General features: G+C 44.6%; 1 protein-coding gene across 1 annotated transcript; it reads left to right on the top strand.

Annotated features, from left to right (window-relative positions):
• The first annotated feature begins 1,321 nt into the window (after window positions 1–1,321).
• On the top strand, window positions 1,322–13,313 carry PDCD7 (programmed cell death 7). Its single transcript, XM_082834713.1, has 5 exons — window positions 1,322–2,212; window positions 4,167–4,305; window positions 9,199–9,435; window positions 9,707–9,794; window positions 11,501–13,313. The coding sequence occupies exons 1-5, from the start codon at window positions 1,337–1,339 to the stop codon at window positions 11,622–11,624; spliced, it is 1,464 nt and encodes a 487-aa protein (XP_082690839.1). The 5' UTR covers window positions 1,322–1,336; the 3' UTR covers window positions 11,625–13,313.
• The last annotated feature ends 2,024 nt before the right edge of the window (window positions 13,314–15,337 follow it).

The raw sequence follows: 15,337 nt of genomic DNA, 5'->3' as shown, positions 1-15,337 counted from the left end.
TCCACACATTTTTTTTGCACACCTTTATTGCAATAAAAAGGAACACTGGGGGCTTCCCTGGTGGCGCAGTGGTTGAGAGTCCGCCTGCCGATGCAGGGGACACGGGTTCGTGCCCCGGTCCGGGAAGATCCCACATGACGCGGAGCGGCTGGGCCCGTGAGCCATGGCCGCTAAGCCTGCGCGTCCGGAGCCTGTGCTTCGCAGCGGGAGAGGCCAAAACAGTGACAGGCCCGCGTACCGCAAAAAAAAAAAAAAAAAAAAAAAAAAAAAAAAAAAAGGAACACTGATGCAAGAACCTGGATGTATCTCTAGAGGATTAGGCTGAGTGAGAAGAGTAAATCCCAAAAGGTTATGTACTGTATGATTCTATTTATATAACATTCTAGAAAGGACAACAGTTATAGAAATGGAGGATTAGTGGTTGCCAGAGGTTAAGGAAGGGAAGTGGGTATGGCTATAAAGGGGCAAATGAGGGATCCTGGTAGTATGGAAATGTTCTGTATCTTGACCATCAATGTCAACATCCCGGTTGTGATACTGCAATACAGTTTTGCAAGAGAAACTGAGTAAAAAGTACCCGGAATTTTGCGGCACTATTTATTACAACTGCATATGAAGCATCATGTGGAGTGAATGGCCTTCCCTGTCCCTCCTGCTTAAAACCCTCCAGTGGTTTCCCACTGTTCTTAAGATATGAGATCCTGGACGCTACAATCTTGTCCACCTCCCAGGATCACCAGGCTCCCTTCAGGCTTTCTGTGCTCCATCCACACTGGCATTCTTTCAGTTCCCGCACCAGACCTACTCCTAGTCTACTAGGGAGCTTTTGTAAATGCTGTTCCCATTCGGACTGTGCGTCCCTCTCTTCTTTCTCTTCTATTTCTACGATTTAACTCATAATTACCCTTCAGACCTCCGATGGAGTCTCAAAGCCTTAGGACAACCTTCCCCAACCTCTTTAAATTTAATTTTCCTATAAGCTCTTCTTGCCCTTTTTTTCTCTTTGGTAGTACTTACATTCGCCGCTGCCCTTTTGCATTCGATTGCAGGATTACTTGATTAATGTGTTTTCTTTACTAGATAGGTAGTTCTACGAGGAGAGGAACTGTATCTGTTAGTCGCACTGCAAAGGGGCTAGCTCCTCACCTAGAATGCTCAGTAAGGACAGTATTTCTGAATTGAAGGGTTGAATGAACGCCCATCCATGCGCCGGGCTCCCTGGGTCGGGTGCGTCACACTTATGTCGCGCGCGGTATACGTCACTTCCTCCCGGAAGACACTTTCGCTGGGAACCACTCAGATTCCTGTCACTTCTCAGAATCCCTCCGTGGTGGCCATGGCTCTGCCTCCCTTCTTCACCCCGGGTCGCCCGGGCCCGCCGCTCCCGCAGCCGCCGGCTCCCGCTCCCTTCGGCTGTCCGCCACCGCCGCTACCCTCTCCGGCTTTCCCACCGCCTCTTCCCCAGCGGCCTGGTCCCTTTCCGGGGGCCTCCGCCCCCTTTCTCCAGCCCCCGCTGGCTCTGCAGCCACGGGCCCCCGGGGAAGCCTCCCGCGCGGGCGGGGGCGGCGGCGGCGGCGGCGGCTCCTTCTACCAGGTGCCGCCACCGCCGCTCCCTCCCCCGCCGCCCCAGTGCCGGCCCTTCCTAGGGAACGACGCCGGTGAGCGCCCGCGGCCGCCGCCTCCAGGCCCGGGGCCGCCCTGGAGCCCGCGCTGGCCTGAAGCACCACCACCGTCCGACGTGCTTGGGGACGCGGCCCTGCAGCGCCTGCGCGACCGGCAGTGGCTAGAGGCGGTGTTCGGAACCCCGCGGCGGGCCTGCCCGGTGCCCCCGCGCGCGCCCGCCGGCCCCAACCTGGGCGAGGTTCGGGCTCGGTTGCGCGGGTCCCTGCGCCTGGTGCGGCGGCTGCGCGACCTGGGCCATGCGCTGCGCGAGGCCGAGGCTGACGGCGTGGCCTGGGCACAGCTGCATGCGGAGGCACAGCCGCTGCGCGCCGAGCTGGCCGAGCGACTTCAGCTCCTGACCCAGGCAGCCTATGTGGGCGAGGCGCGGCGCAGGCTGGAGAGGGTCCGGCGCCGCCGGCTGCGGCTTCGCGAGAGGGCCCGGGAACGCGAGGCCGAGCTGGAGGCGGAGGCCACGCGGGCAGCGGAGCGCGAGCAGGAGATTGACCGCTGGAGGGTCAAGTGCGTGCAGGAGGTGGAGGAGAAGAAGCGGGTAAGAGCAGCGGATGCACACGGGAGCAGGGGTAGTGGTGTTTGACACCCGATGGGGCTTGAGGCTTTGCACTGTCATTCCTCAGGACTAAGCCTCTTTTTCCTCATCCGTAAAATAAAGAGATAGTTTGCCTTTCCGACCTCATATTTCCGTATTGGTTGCGTGTTAATGGTGTAGAGTAAATAACACAAATGCTCTAGGTGCGCTGCAAAGTCCCATAAATACAAAGTGTAGGATTGCATAGTGGTTTTGCAGGGATGACAGATCTGTTTTCTGCTCCAGCGTTCTGTCCACTTAGTAACATTCACGACGAACAAGAATCTGGGTCCTTGCGTCTTGTCCTGCTCTAGGTGATTTTAAGAATACAAAAAAAGAGAACTTGGGGCATTTTCTCAAGGAACATATACCCTAATTGGCTGATGGGGCACTAGTGATGATTTTCCCAGGATTCCTTTATTTACAAGTTCAACAATATCCCAAGTTCAACGATGGTATTTTTGAGCACTTACTCAAAACCTTGTAACAGTCTGAGAGGTAGGCAGTATTATCCCAATTTTACAGATTAGGAAATTGAGGCATAGAGAGGTTAACTTGCCAACAGTCACACAACCGGTTTGTGGCAGTTTCACTCCTGATTTGAGCCCAGATTGCTCGATTCCAAAGCCTACTGATCTCAAGTTTTAACTTAAGTAGAGGGCCAGGGTGAAACTGGAAATCAGTCAAATAGTTAAGGCATTCTCATTACTTTTGAATGCCTCTAGGGACTTCCCCTCTCCCTTCACTCTCCACAACCAGCGGGTACAGGCTTGTGTCCTCCTTGTGTCTGCTACAGCCCTGGAGTCTGATCCAACTCCCCTCTAAAGTATATTGATGGCAAGCTTTGTCTTCACACCTCCAGGAATATATCAGCGCTTTAAAGGGGAGTACTTGGAGGCAATGCCTTAACCTAAGGGAATATGAGTAAGTTCACCAGACATTTAATGTGGGCTCATTATGGCAGGCCCACTGCTGAGTGCTGGAAGTAGGGGTGAATAAGACATAGTGCTTGTCCTTGAGGGGCTTAGAGCACCATGGGGGATCATGTCTATATAGCATGGTGTGTGTTAGGATTTCAACTGTAGGTGCTATAAAAGCCCAGAGAAGGAATATCTAATCCACTGGGGGAAGGTATCAAGGAAGGCTTCCCAGATGATTTGGTGACATCTCAGCTGAGTCTTGTAGGAAATGTCAAAGCTAAGTGAAAGCAGCATGTGCAGTTCCAGAAACAAAAGAGTGAAACAGCATGGTGTGTCTGTAATGGTGAAACTATAGTGCTTATTTGACAGATGGGAAAGAGAGCTTTTAGGCAAAAGGATCCTCCCTACCACGCACTGTGAGGGTACTGGAGACAAGAGTCCTGTGAGTAGTGACTTGAGGAACCAGGGTTATTTAGCTTACATGTGAACCAACTTAAGAGAAAGATTGAGTCTTCAGATGTTTAAAAGGCTGTCATATCAAAGAGATCCTTGAGACTTTAGAGCATCGGGGCACAAACCGTGCTTAGGTTATCACTGAGAACATTGTAGAGTCCTAGGCCTTTCCAACCCCATTCTTTATCTTCCCTGCTAGTCTGAATCTTTGGATCCAGGAGTCTGCATTTTTAATAAGAGAGCCCCAAGTTAACAAGGTAAGTTGGAGGCAGATGTTCCTTGAACCGCACTTTGAGAAACTCTGAGGAAGAAACAAAGGCAAGAGCCCACATGGAAGCTGCAGAGAAGATAATCCCTTGGCTGGACCAATGTAGAGAGGAGTTGTGCATGGCTCAGGAAATTGGGATGTAGATCCAGTAGAGTCTTTCTTAACCTTGGGACTGTTTGATCCTCTGAAATCTCACGGCCAGGCAGATTTTCTCTGCTGTAAGGTTGTTACTCGTAAGGTTCCATACTGGGTCTCATGGGCTCTCTTTCTCATCCAGGAGCAGGAACTTAAAGCTGCTGCTGATGGTGTCCTATCTGAAGTGAGGAAAAAACAAGCAGACACCAAAAGAATGGTGGACATTCTTCGGGCCTTGGAGAAATTGAGGAAACTCAGGAAAGAGGCTGCAGCAAGGAAAGGTAACCATGGCTTTGCATTTCTTTCCATTCTTTACCCTAGCCCCCTCCTCCCCAAAATTGTTGAAGGAAAAATGCTTGATACTTCATTATTTTCACCAAGTAGGGTAACTAAGCTTATCAGCAGTACTTCAGAACTTTGGAAGTAGAAAGCCTCAGAAGGTATTTATCCCTGGTAGCCAAGATTGAAAAGGATGTGGGAACCCACCGCACTGTCTTCCTCTTTTTTTTACTTTTATAAAAAAATTAATTTATTTATTTTTGGCTGTGTTACTGCACATGGGCTTTCTCTAGTTGTGGTGAGCAGGGCTACTCTTTGTTGCAGTGCATGGACTTCCCATTGCAGTGGCTTCTATTGTGGTAGAGCACTGGCTCTAGGCTCACAGGCTTCAGTAATTGTGGCACGTGGGCTCAGTGGTTGTGGCTCACAGGCTCAGTAGTTGTGGCTCGCAGGCTCAGTAGTTGTGGCGCACGGGCTTAGTTGCTCTGAGGCATGTGGATCTTCCTGGACCAGGGATCGAACCCATGGCCCCTGCATTGGCAGGCGGATTCTTAACCAATGTGCCACCAAGGAAGTCCTGCACTGTCTTCCTCTTGACTCATCATTGCCATCCCAGGCATTCCTGGCCACACTTTTCTGAGTGAGGTTGGCGTGGCTGGTCAAGCCCATATACCAAGATGAAAGCTATTCTATCTTTACTTGGTGCTTCAGAAGGTGTCGAAAACTTAGCATGCTCCTTCATATACATTTCAAACCTGAAACATTGATATTTGTAGAGGTGTGAATGGTTGGACGGGGCAGGGAGTGCCCTGCAGACTGCATGGGTGTCCCTGGCTTACCTGCATGTCACTTTTGGACCCAGAGAACCTCAGTGGTCTCCTCTTGCCTCTAGAGGGAGCACTGGTTTTCTAGAAGTTCCCCAGTTGTGCTTTCCTGCCTGCCTGGATCCTTGCTCTTGCCAGTCTGTTTGTCTGGAGGGCCTTCAGTACCATCTTTGCCATTTTTAGCTCTCATTATCCTTCAAAAGTAAATACAGTAAATTCCATCCTTCCCCGATCTGGATTGAGGTGACCTACTGCTCCTTCCTATTTGCACCTGGCTTGAACAACATGCTGCCTTATTTAGTAGGCTGTAGGCCATTGACATTCACCAGGGATATTTGAGAGTACACAAATTAGCAAGTACCACAATAGCAAATGATCTGCCCTGTGTGGTTTAAAATATAATTGAAAACTGCAGCTCAGATCCTTAATAAAATGTCACTGGGACATGTGCATTCAGTCAGGCTCATTCACTAGCTAAATGATTAACCTTTACATGCCAACCTCCAGACTGGCTGATTCAGATTCAGGTCTCAGAATCAGATGACCCCACAAAGCATTCATGAATCAGAGGGAGGTTGCATCTATTGTGTCTACCTCTATCTCTTAATTATAATAATGCAAAACCTGAGGGCTACTATTTCATATTCCCCTACTTCATGTCCTCTGTGAGCTGAGTGTTCAGTAAACTATGCCAAGTGAATTTATTGTACAACACAATTTCTATTAGTCTGCCTCACTTTGGTCTGAAAGAAGGAGGAAATTTTAGGAGAAATTAAAATCTAAAATAAGCAGGCTCTGGAGTTAACTGACTTGAATGTAAAATGACTTAGTATCTAGTAACTGGTTTTGTTGGATACTTTAAAAGAAAAAGAGCAACTTTCTAAGTTCTCTCACTGTGCTGAGAAAATGAAGCTGGTTATGTAAGCAGGGCCACGTCTCAAAGTGTCTTATTTGCTAGGCTAGACTTCTCACCTATGCTTAAAGCTGAGTGGAACCATTGGAAGCTTTTAAGCAGAGATGACAAAGATCAGTGCTGGCAGAGTAGAGAAAGGTTTGGGGCTTCTAGGAGGGAGGAAAAAAGAGAGACTGATAGGGCTGTTGCAGTCTGGGCAGGGATAATATGGGAGTGTGAACTAAGAGTCAGATAGTGAGCTGGAGAAAAGTAAACAGATTTAAGAGATGTGAGTAGAGTGTGTGTGTGTGTGTGTGTGTACATATAAGTAAATAACTTGGGGGAACTCAGCATGTGGGAGCTGAAGGAAAAAAATGACTTTCAGGTTCTAGCTTGATCTATTGAATGAGTGATGATACCATTCTAATTGACCAGGAAAACAAGAGGGGGAACAGACTTGGGGCTGATGAGTTCAGTTTGGGACCTGTTATGTTTGTGGTGCCTGTGGTACATCCTGGATAAGAGTTTATCGCATGTTGCTGTAAGTAGGGATGACCTTGAGGAGATTGTGCGGTGTGAGATGAGGCCCAAAGACAAAATCCTAGGGAATGTCAAAATCAAGATGGGTAAGGAGGAGGCCACAAAAGAGATCAAGAGAGGTCAGAGATAGGAGGAAAGTGTAGACCCCTTACTTTTTCTGGAAAGTGGCAAATGCTCAGAGAGATTGCATAATATTGGGCAGGTTACTTAAACTTCTCTGTGCCTTGGTTTTTCCTCACCTGTAAGAAGGGAATAGTGATGGTACCGATCCATGGGGTGTTGCAATGATTAAATTAGTAAACATGCATAAAGTGTTTAAAACAGTCCTGGCGGGCTTCCCTGGTGGCACAGTGGTTGAGAGTCCGCCTGCCGATGCAGGGGACATGGGTTCGTGCCCCGGTCTGGGAAGATCCCACATGCCGCGGAGCAGCTAGGCCCGTGAGCCATGGCCGCTGAGCCTGCGTGTCCGGAGCCTGTGCTCCGCAACGCGAGAGGCCACAGCAGTGAGAGGCCCGCATACCGCAAAAAAAAAAAAAAAAAAAAAAAAAAATCCTGGCATGTAGTAAATGCTGTATAAGTGTTTATTATTATTATTATCAAGTAATATAAAGATTAATAAACATCCATGGGACTTAGTACCCAACAGGTTATTAGTGACTGGTGCTGGGTGCATTTCAGTGGAGTGGTATGGGTAGAGGCCAGACTAGACTAGATCAAAGAGGAGGAGATAAGAAAAGCAGACAGTGAGTCCAGCTTATTAAAAGTTTGCCTGTGAAGAGAAGCAGGAGGGATAGTTAATGGCTTGAGGTCCTGCAGGAAGTAGGGAGATTCAGATCCCAGATGGAGGAATTAACTTAAGTGGAGAAGGACCCATTTTCCACTGAAATGAAAACGAAGAGGGCAAGGATGGGTAGAAATGCAGATGAGTAAAGTCAGCAGCAAAAAATTAAGGGATTTCCTGGCTGATAGCCTCTTTTCTCTAGGGAAAATGCTAGATGGTTTGCTAAGAGTAGAGAAGTAAGGCTTTAGGAGGGAGGTGAATGTTTGAAATAATTGTTGTGAGGAATGAGTGAGAGCCAACCAGAGACACATGAGAGTATGGCTGTAGAGAGGTGCCATTATGGGCTGAGCTGATGTAACTATACACTGGCACTAGGTCACATAACCAAATGAGTCTGCAGTTGGCAGGTGAGCACAGAGCACAGGTCTGTTGGGGTTTTGCTTAATGGGTGACCACACGTTTTGATGAAATCTGATATATTAGATTGGAGGTTTTAGTGAAGCTGACAGAGTTTCGGGTAGAAAGTCAGAGAAGAGAATAATTGGGTTTAAGACTTCAGAGGTGGAAACTTTTTTCTGATCATGCCAAGGTCCAAAGACTGCACGAGGCCCTAAGGTATGGGTGGCTAAAGGGGAATAAAGGAGAAAGCATTGGTATCTAGGAGCTGCAGGAACTAGAGAAGTAATGGTAGAGGTGGAGGGAACCTAGATCATGTCGTTGCAGGGGGTCTGGAAGAGGACTGGTCAGTGGGGGGGGCATTTCAGAGGGAGTGTGTCATGGTGGTCAGGAGGGATCCATGAAAGGCTGAGGGGAATGAGCGCGGGTGGTGCAGGCCAGCACACCGAGATGGGAGCAGGCCACACCTTCTCAGGGGTCTGGAGGCACTTTGGGGCTGATGGCGTGTCTGTGTATTTTTGCTGTACTGAGAGAATTTAGTACTTGCAGCAGAGATCGTATGACCCAGAAGCCTAAAATATTCACTGTCTGGCCGCTTATGGAAAAGGTTTGCCAATCCTTGGTCTAGGTAAAGAAATGAAACAAAACCATGAAATTATTATGAAACAACAAAGTGACAGCTTAAATTTCTCAGTGCATAAGAATTTTGTGTGTATTTGGAAAATAATTGGCAACTTAGTAGAAGATGGATTTGAATTGTAGAGTTTCCATAGGTGGGAATGAGTAGATGAAAACTTGTTCAAGCCAAGAAGTCATGACAAAATGATCTGAAGGAATGTTAGCCTCGGAGATGAAGATAGGAGAGCGAATTCTGCAACTACTTAGCTGCCGTGGTTGAGGGAAAAAAGAGTCAGACCTCCAAATCAGGGTGACCAACCATCACATCTGTCCCAGGACACTGGGTTTTCAGTGCTAAAACTGGACAAATGAAACATTTGGTCACCCTGCCCTCAGCAGCAGACTGTGAGGTTATTGTGGTTGGTTAAGTGTATTTCTTCCTCACTGTCCAAGTGTGCGCTCTCAGAAGTTCAGACTCAGTCAGAGGAAAAATTGTTTATTAGTTGGGTCTAGGAGTCTGTGCTGTAGGAATTTCACAGTGAAGAAGTAAAAGACAGTTCCTCCCTTTAGTAGAGGAATTCTCCAACTGAAGGATCAAAACCATTAAGAAATAAACAAAATCAAAGGTTAAGTAGTGTGATACAGAAAGAGGAGTTAGTGAAAGTCCAGGGTGAAATTAATTGAAGACTCAAAAAGATCAAATTGAGACTTGAAGGCTGGTTGGAATATGTAAACTCTAACCAAATTCATACTGTTAGTAGGACTTTGAGTCTGTTCATTAGAACATGGATTTGGGGATAAGAAAAAGTTGTATCTAAAATGTCATTTGCATCTCTTTGCCCAGGGGTCTGTCCTCCAGCCTCAGCAGATGAGACCTTTGAGCATCACCTTCAGCGACTGAGAAAACTCATTAAAAAACGCTCTGAATTATATGAAGCTGAAGAGAGAGCCCTCAGAGTTATGTTGGAAGGAGAACAAGAGGAAGAGAGGAAAAGAGAATTAGAGAAGAAACAGAGGAAAGAAAAAGAGAAATTTTTACTACAGAAGCGTGAAATTGAGTCCAAGTTATTTGGGGATCCAGGTAAGTTCCTCTGTAACCAGTGGAGAAAAGAAAAATACTAGATTGACAGCTCTTTTCCTCATGGATGATCTCCACCTAAGCTAAGAGGTGGTAGGCGACAAATTGGAAGGATCCTTTAGGATTTGAATTCTAAACTATATCCTGGAAATCAAGGATAAAGATGAAACACATTTGATCATATTGTATAATCATAGACTAAGTCACTTTGCCTTGAGAAATATGCTGTACATATGAAGCATGATGACATGGTATTGTGCCTTTTCTTTTTCAGATGAGTTCCCACTTGCTCATCTCTTGCAGCCTTTCCGGCAGTATTACCTCCAGGCTGAGCACTCCCTGCCAGCACTCATCCAGATAAGGTCAGAGGGGCATTCTCCATGTTTTCCTTCCCTTAGGTAGCAAGAAGCAGTCGACAAAGTGCTTATGTTGTTGAGGTCTATTACTATATCTTTTTTTTTTTTTTTTTAGTTCCTTATGAGTTTATAGAATGTTTCCAAGTTTGAAGCATGCCACACACGTCTTGTTTAGTCCTCATCAGTTCTTGAGAAGTAGATGTCCCTATTTTAACAGGTGAAGACACTGAAACTCAGGTTGTGACTTGCCCTCTGTATTATCCCATGCTATAGCTGTTATGTTGACTTAAATCATTGACTTCCTTTTCCTAATTCTCTTCTACTGCTAAACAGACCAAGGAAAAGAAACCCTCCCTGTATACTCACCTGTGGAGACTGTTAACAAAGACCCACACTGACTTGTGAGTTCTTACAGGTCAAAGCCAAGAGAGCTAGGAACAAGGAGTCTCACCTTAATCTGCAGTTACTAATGAGCTAGGTAAAGTTTTCAGTTCTGAGTCTCACTTTCCTCACCTACAAGGTGAAAATGATGGACTAGACTGTGGCCTTCAAATGTGAACAGTAGTAGTACCCTCCCAAATGTAATCTTTTGAAAAATCAGTTTGTATAACAATGAATGAATGGGTTCCACAGGCAGTTTAAATGTGTTATTGACTGGAAGCACTTTGTTATTTCTAGACTCCCCAAAGCATCTACTTGGGGCCTAAGTGTCTTCAAAGCCTGATTTGAAAAACCACTGAACTAAGTGCTCTCTGAGGATCCTTCCAAGGTCCAACAGTACTCTTTAGCGCTGTTCTGGGAAAAGTGTATTTCTGGTTAATATACAAGTTTTAGCCTTTAAATATATTATAGTGGGTTCTCGTTATTTACAGCAGCTATATTCTGTAAAACTGCAAATGCTGAATTAGAGAATACTGAACTGCTGCTCCTGAAGGAAATACAGAGCTAGGCTCCTGTGAGCCTTTGGCCACGACATTTTCGTCAGCTGATCAATACCTAACCTTGTCTTTCTTTTTAAAGACAACTTATTTAATACATACTGTTGATTCATCAACATTGAACTCATAGCTAATGGCACTATAACTCATGCCTGAAGGTAGCTTATCTAACATACATGTGTTCTCCATGAGGCATATCACAGCCTTCTAATGCTAGCTATAGCACTCCAGCACTGTACTCGGGAGCCATTTTAAACAGCAAAGTGCCAATAGAGAGCACAAAAATTTGAAGAATGTGGTACTAAACAGACTACAGAAAAGATACTTGTTGACAGTAGGGGAGCTGAAAAGAAGGCGGCAGAGTGTCACCTTGTTCCACCACAGTTGGGAACATGCCTTTTGGTGACTCAGATTTTTCACTGCTCTGTGCATGTTGGCAGGTAACCAGGGAAGCACCATGAGTAATGATTTGTGGGTTACAAATAAATTTTAGTGAATAGCCAAATTTGCAAATACAGAATCTGCAAATAATGAGGATCGACTGTATATTCATTATTTGGTTATCCATAAAATATAAGTTATTTGGCGTTTTTTCCCACTTACATATATGTACATTTAAGAAATAGTCTTTTGCATAATTTCTAGAAATCAAGTTCTTTAATGGACTCATATCGGTCATTTGAAAGCAAAGTCCTGTAATAGAATATTTAGATGCTAACATAGTGCTTGGAATGAAACAAAAATAAACAGTTGTTCTGTAATGTTCTCATTAAGGCATGATTGGGATCAGTACCTGGTGCCATCTGATCATCCCAAAGGCAACTCCGTTCCCCAAGGATGGGTTCTTCCCCCGCTCCCCAGCAACGACATCTGGGCAACCGCCATTAAGCTGCATTAGTAAAGATGCTCCAGGAGTGTCGTCCAGCCAAGGCTCTTTCCAGCTCTAAGTATTAGTGACGCTGCCGTCTTCTTGTACTGTAGTATAAATCACAACCTCTAAACTCCACGTGGCATTGCCCTACCCAGAAGTTACGTTTTCCTTCTGTCCTCTGTCCTGGCCAAGGTGCCTCTTGAATCAGGAGATTAATATGGTTCCTCAGGAAAGGACCTAGGTGAACTGAGGTTTTTACGACAGGCAGTGGCCTTGGTTCATGAAATTCGCCTCTGTTTTGAGGGGCTTGGTCCAGATTGATTTATAAGTTTACTTTTATCTTTCTTGTGTGGTGATGGATAAGTATACGCTATACACTCATACCCTCGACACAGGTGTGCACTGGGTAGATTTAGCAGTCCCTTTCCCAGTACTCCTTGTTAAAGCAAGCTTGATGCAAAACCTCCTTACCTTTCTTACCCAGAGAGCCTCCTAACTTCCAGGAAGAAAGGTCAGAAATGCTTTATCTTCAGTTTTGTGAATCCCACTTTTGGTGCAGCTGGACAGGCTGGGCTGCCAGAAAAGCTGGTGGCCTTGTCTGGTAGTCAAGTGGAGAACTTGGAAAACCTGAAGAGTACCTGTACCCAAACTGGATTGTGTTTTAATGGATGATGGCTGCATTTTCCCCATATTAGAAGGATCCTAATGAAAGCACCTGCTTTTTAAGTTCCTAGAGGTCTGGTTGTTCAGAATCTGCAAGGATAAAAATTAATTTCCTTATGGGAGTGGGACCTTGATTAACCTCACTCAGTCACATTGTGGGAGCTGGTATAGTGGAAATTGTGGAATTTTCTTAGGAACTCAAGCTTCCAAAAATATACATGTAATTTAAGCTGGGGGAAAAGCAGATAAAAATAATAAAATTTATTTTTTTATACTCATTAATAAATGCTGTTGTGCCTGGAGATGATCAGTCATATAACATGTCAGGTTTTTTGTTTTATTTTGTTTTCCTTTTTGCCATTTATTGTGTTATTTATATTTCCAAAAAGCTAAATAAATATCATTTTTAGTTTGAGCCTTTGCCCCCAATTTGTTGCCTCCCAAATCACTACACACTCTTTCACTTTGATGAAAGACATTTACTGCAAAGTTCAAATTTATTAACTAGGCATTTGCTACCGGAAAGTGAATCTCAAGCACCAAACTTTTTAGGCGGTATCCAACTCTGGATAAGCAGGAAAGGACGTCTCAACTTTGGAAGTGATTTCATGTACTTGGAAGCTCTTGGATACAAGATGCTAACACATTTGTCCCTTTTTTGTTGTTTCGTTTGCACTGTTTATATGTTATACATTACAGAGTTAACAGGGTATGAGGGCCAGCACTCCTCTAAAGTGTTTCTAAGCTCATAAACCTCAGAATCTGATGTGATTAGCCTCACATAACCCCGTAGGCCTGTGTGCCCTTTTGTTATAAATCTCCACCATTTTCTGATGAGATGCAGGAAGAGTAGAAATAAAGGATGAATTGTACAATGTATGTTTGGTGTCCAGACAGCCTTCCCACTAAGATACTTGCATTGATGGGGTTAGGGAGTGTGGAGCAGGGACTCAGGAAAACTCAGGCAGCAGAACCCAAGGAAAAGAAAGCATTTAACTTCAGGTGGAAAAAACCATTCCCTCTTCCCTCTCATTCAGCTTCTGCAAAGTTTTTATAAAGTGAGCATTATTTTTATTATTTGTTTGGTCTTTTGTTAAGTTTTTCCTAGTTTATGCCCTGTGTAGTGGTGGTGGCAGCAGCCACTGGTACTTGAAGGCAGCTGTCCCCAACCTTTTTGGCACCAGGGACTGGTTTCGTGGAAGAAAGTTTTTCTAGGGACCAGTGTTGGGGAGGGGAGTGGGGGTGGGGATGGTTCAGGCTGTAACGCGAGCGATGGGGAGCCGCAGATGAAGCTTTGCTCACTTGCTCACTCGCTCGCTGCTCACCTCCTGCTGTGCAGCCCGGGGGCGGGGGGTGGGATGTGGGGTGTGTTGGGGACCCCTGCTTTATAGGTTCAGAAAGAAAGACTTTAAAAAAATATATATTTACTTATTTTGGCTGCTCCGGGGGTCTTAGTTGCAACACGCAGGATCTTCGTTGGGGTGTGTGGGATCTTTTTAGTTGCTGCATGCGGGCTTCTTAGTTGCGGCATGCAAACTCTTAAGTCGTGGCAGGCATGCGGGATCTAGTTCCCTGATCAGGGATCGAACCTGGGCCCCCTGCACTGGGAGCTTGGAGTCTTACCCACTGGACCACCAGGGACGTCCCAAGAAAGACTTATAGTAGTGTCTTTAATGAATTGTACTCCTGAGAATATGGACAGTATCATTGTAATCTTATCCTACAGTCTTTTCTTTTTAATTGTGGAAAATTTCAAATATTAAAAAGTAAAGAGAATGGTATAATTTTTTTCATCATCTGGCTTCAAATAATGGTCAACTCTTGACCAATCTTGTTTTATCTGTACCCCTACCAATCACACTGGATTATTTTGAGGCAAATCTCAGATGCCATATTACTTCATAGGTGTTTATGTAGCTCTAAGACATTTAAAAAATTTAACCACTGCTATTATTGCACCTAAAGAAATGAATAACTCCTTAGTATCATCAAATATTCAGTCAATGTTTAAATTATCTCATAAATGTGTGTTTTACACTTTGTTCCAAATCAAGATCTGGATGCAATCTATGCATTGTTGTTGGTTGATGTGTCTCTTAAGTTTCTGATAACCCATAGGTCTCTCTTTCCTTCCTCCTATGTACTGTTGCACTTTCACTCCCTTGCAGTTTATTACTTGAAGAAATCAGATCATTTTTTTCCTAAAGAGTTCCCAGTCTGGATTTTGCTAACTGCATCCTTGTGATTACATGTTCCTCTATTCCTATAATATAATGATTAGACAGAGCTGTACTGTCTAATATGGTAGCCATGTATGGTTATTGGGGACTTGAAATTGAGTTTGAACTGAAATTGAGTTTGATTTGCCATGTACAATTACACATGTGGTTCACATGTTTCTATTGGACCACCCTGATCTAAAGGTTTGATGACATTAAGATCGGGATTTTCTGGCAAGAGTATTTCATAGACCTGATGTGTACTCCGTTTAGGAGGACTAATTGGTTGTCTTATTTTGTGATCTTAGCAGCCATTGACATTCAAGACCTAGACACACTCATTTGGATTTGCAAAATAGTGATAGTTTAATTATGCCCTTCTTTCTTTAATTATCAGCTGGAATATACTAAAAGGAGAAACATCCCCTCATCAACTATTTGGTTACCCTGGGGTACAATTTGTATAGGAAAGGCAAAAAAATAAATACATGATTTTATTTACTAGTTTTCAATATAATGAGGTAGTTCCATAGCATCCTCCAAAAGTTACCAGTGAATTTTTTTTTAAGTATCATTATGAACTCAGATCTAAATGTATTTGTCTTTCAGTCCATTGTTTTTATCTTTTTTTATTGATAGCCTCACCTTTGGCCAGTGGGAGCCTCTTTTAACTCCACTCCTGAGTTCCCACTTAATCCCAGTATTCTGTTCCAAGTTTATCTTGCACATTTCCTATCCCTGACCTATACCTATATTCTCTATGTATTGAACATAAATTAATGAAAATAGAGAATTAAACTCTTTCAAAGACTAACTAGAGATGTGTTGATTCATCATGTCGTATATGCAAGAAATTTG

This window comes from Leucopleurus acutus (genome assembly GCF_964270905.1).
Source record: "Leucopleurus acutus genome assembly, chromosome: 1".
Classification (NCBI taxonomy): domain Eukaryota; kingdom Metazoa; phylum Chordata; class Mammalia; order Artiodactyla; family Delphinidae; genus Leucopleurus; species Leucopleurus acutus.
Note: the sequence above shows the minus strand (reverse complement) of the source record. Positions and strands in the feature narration are given on the sequence as shown.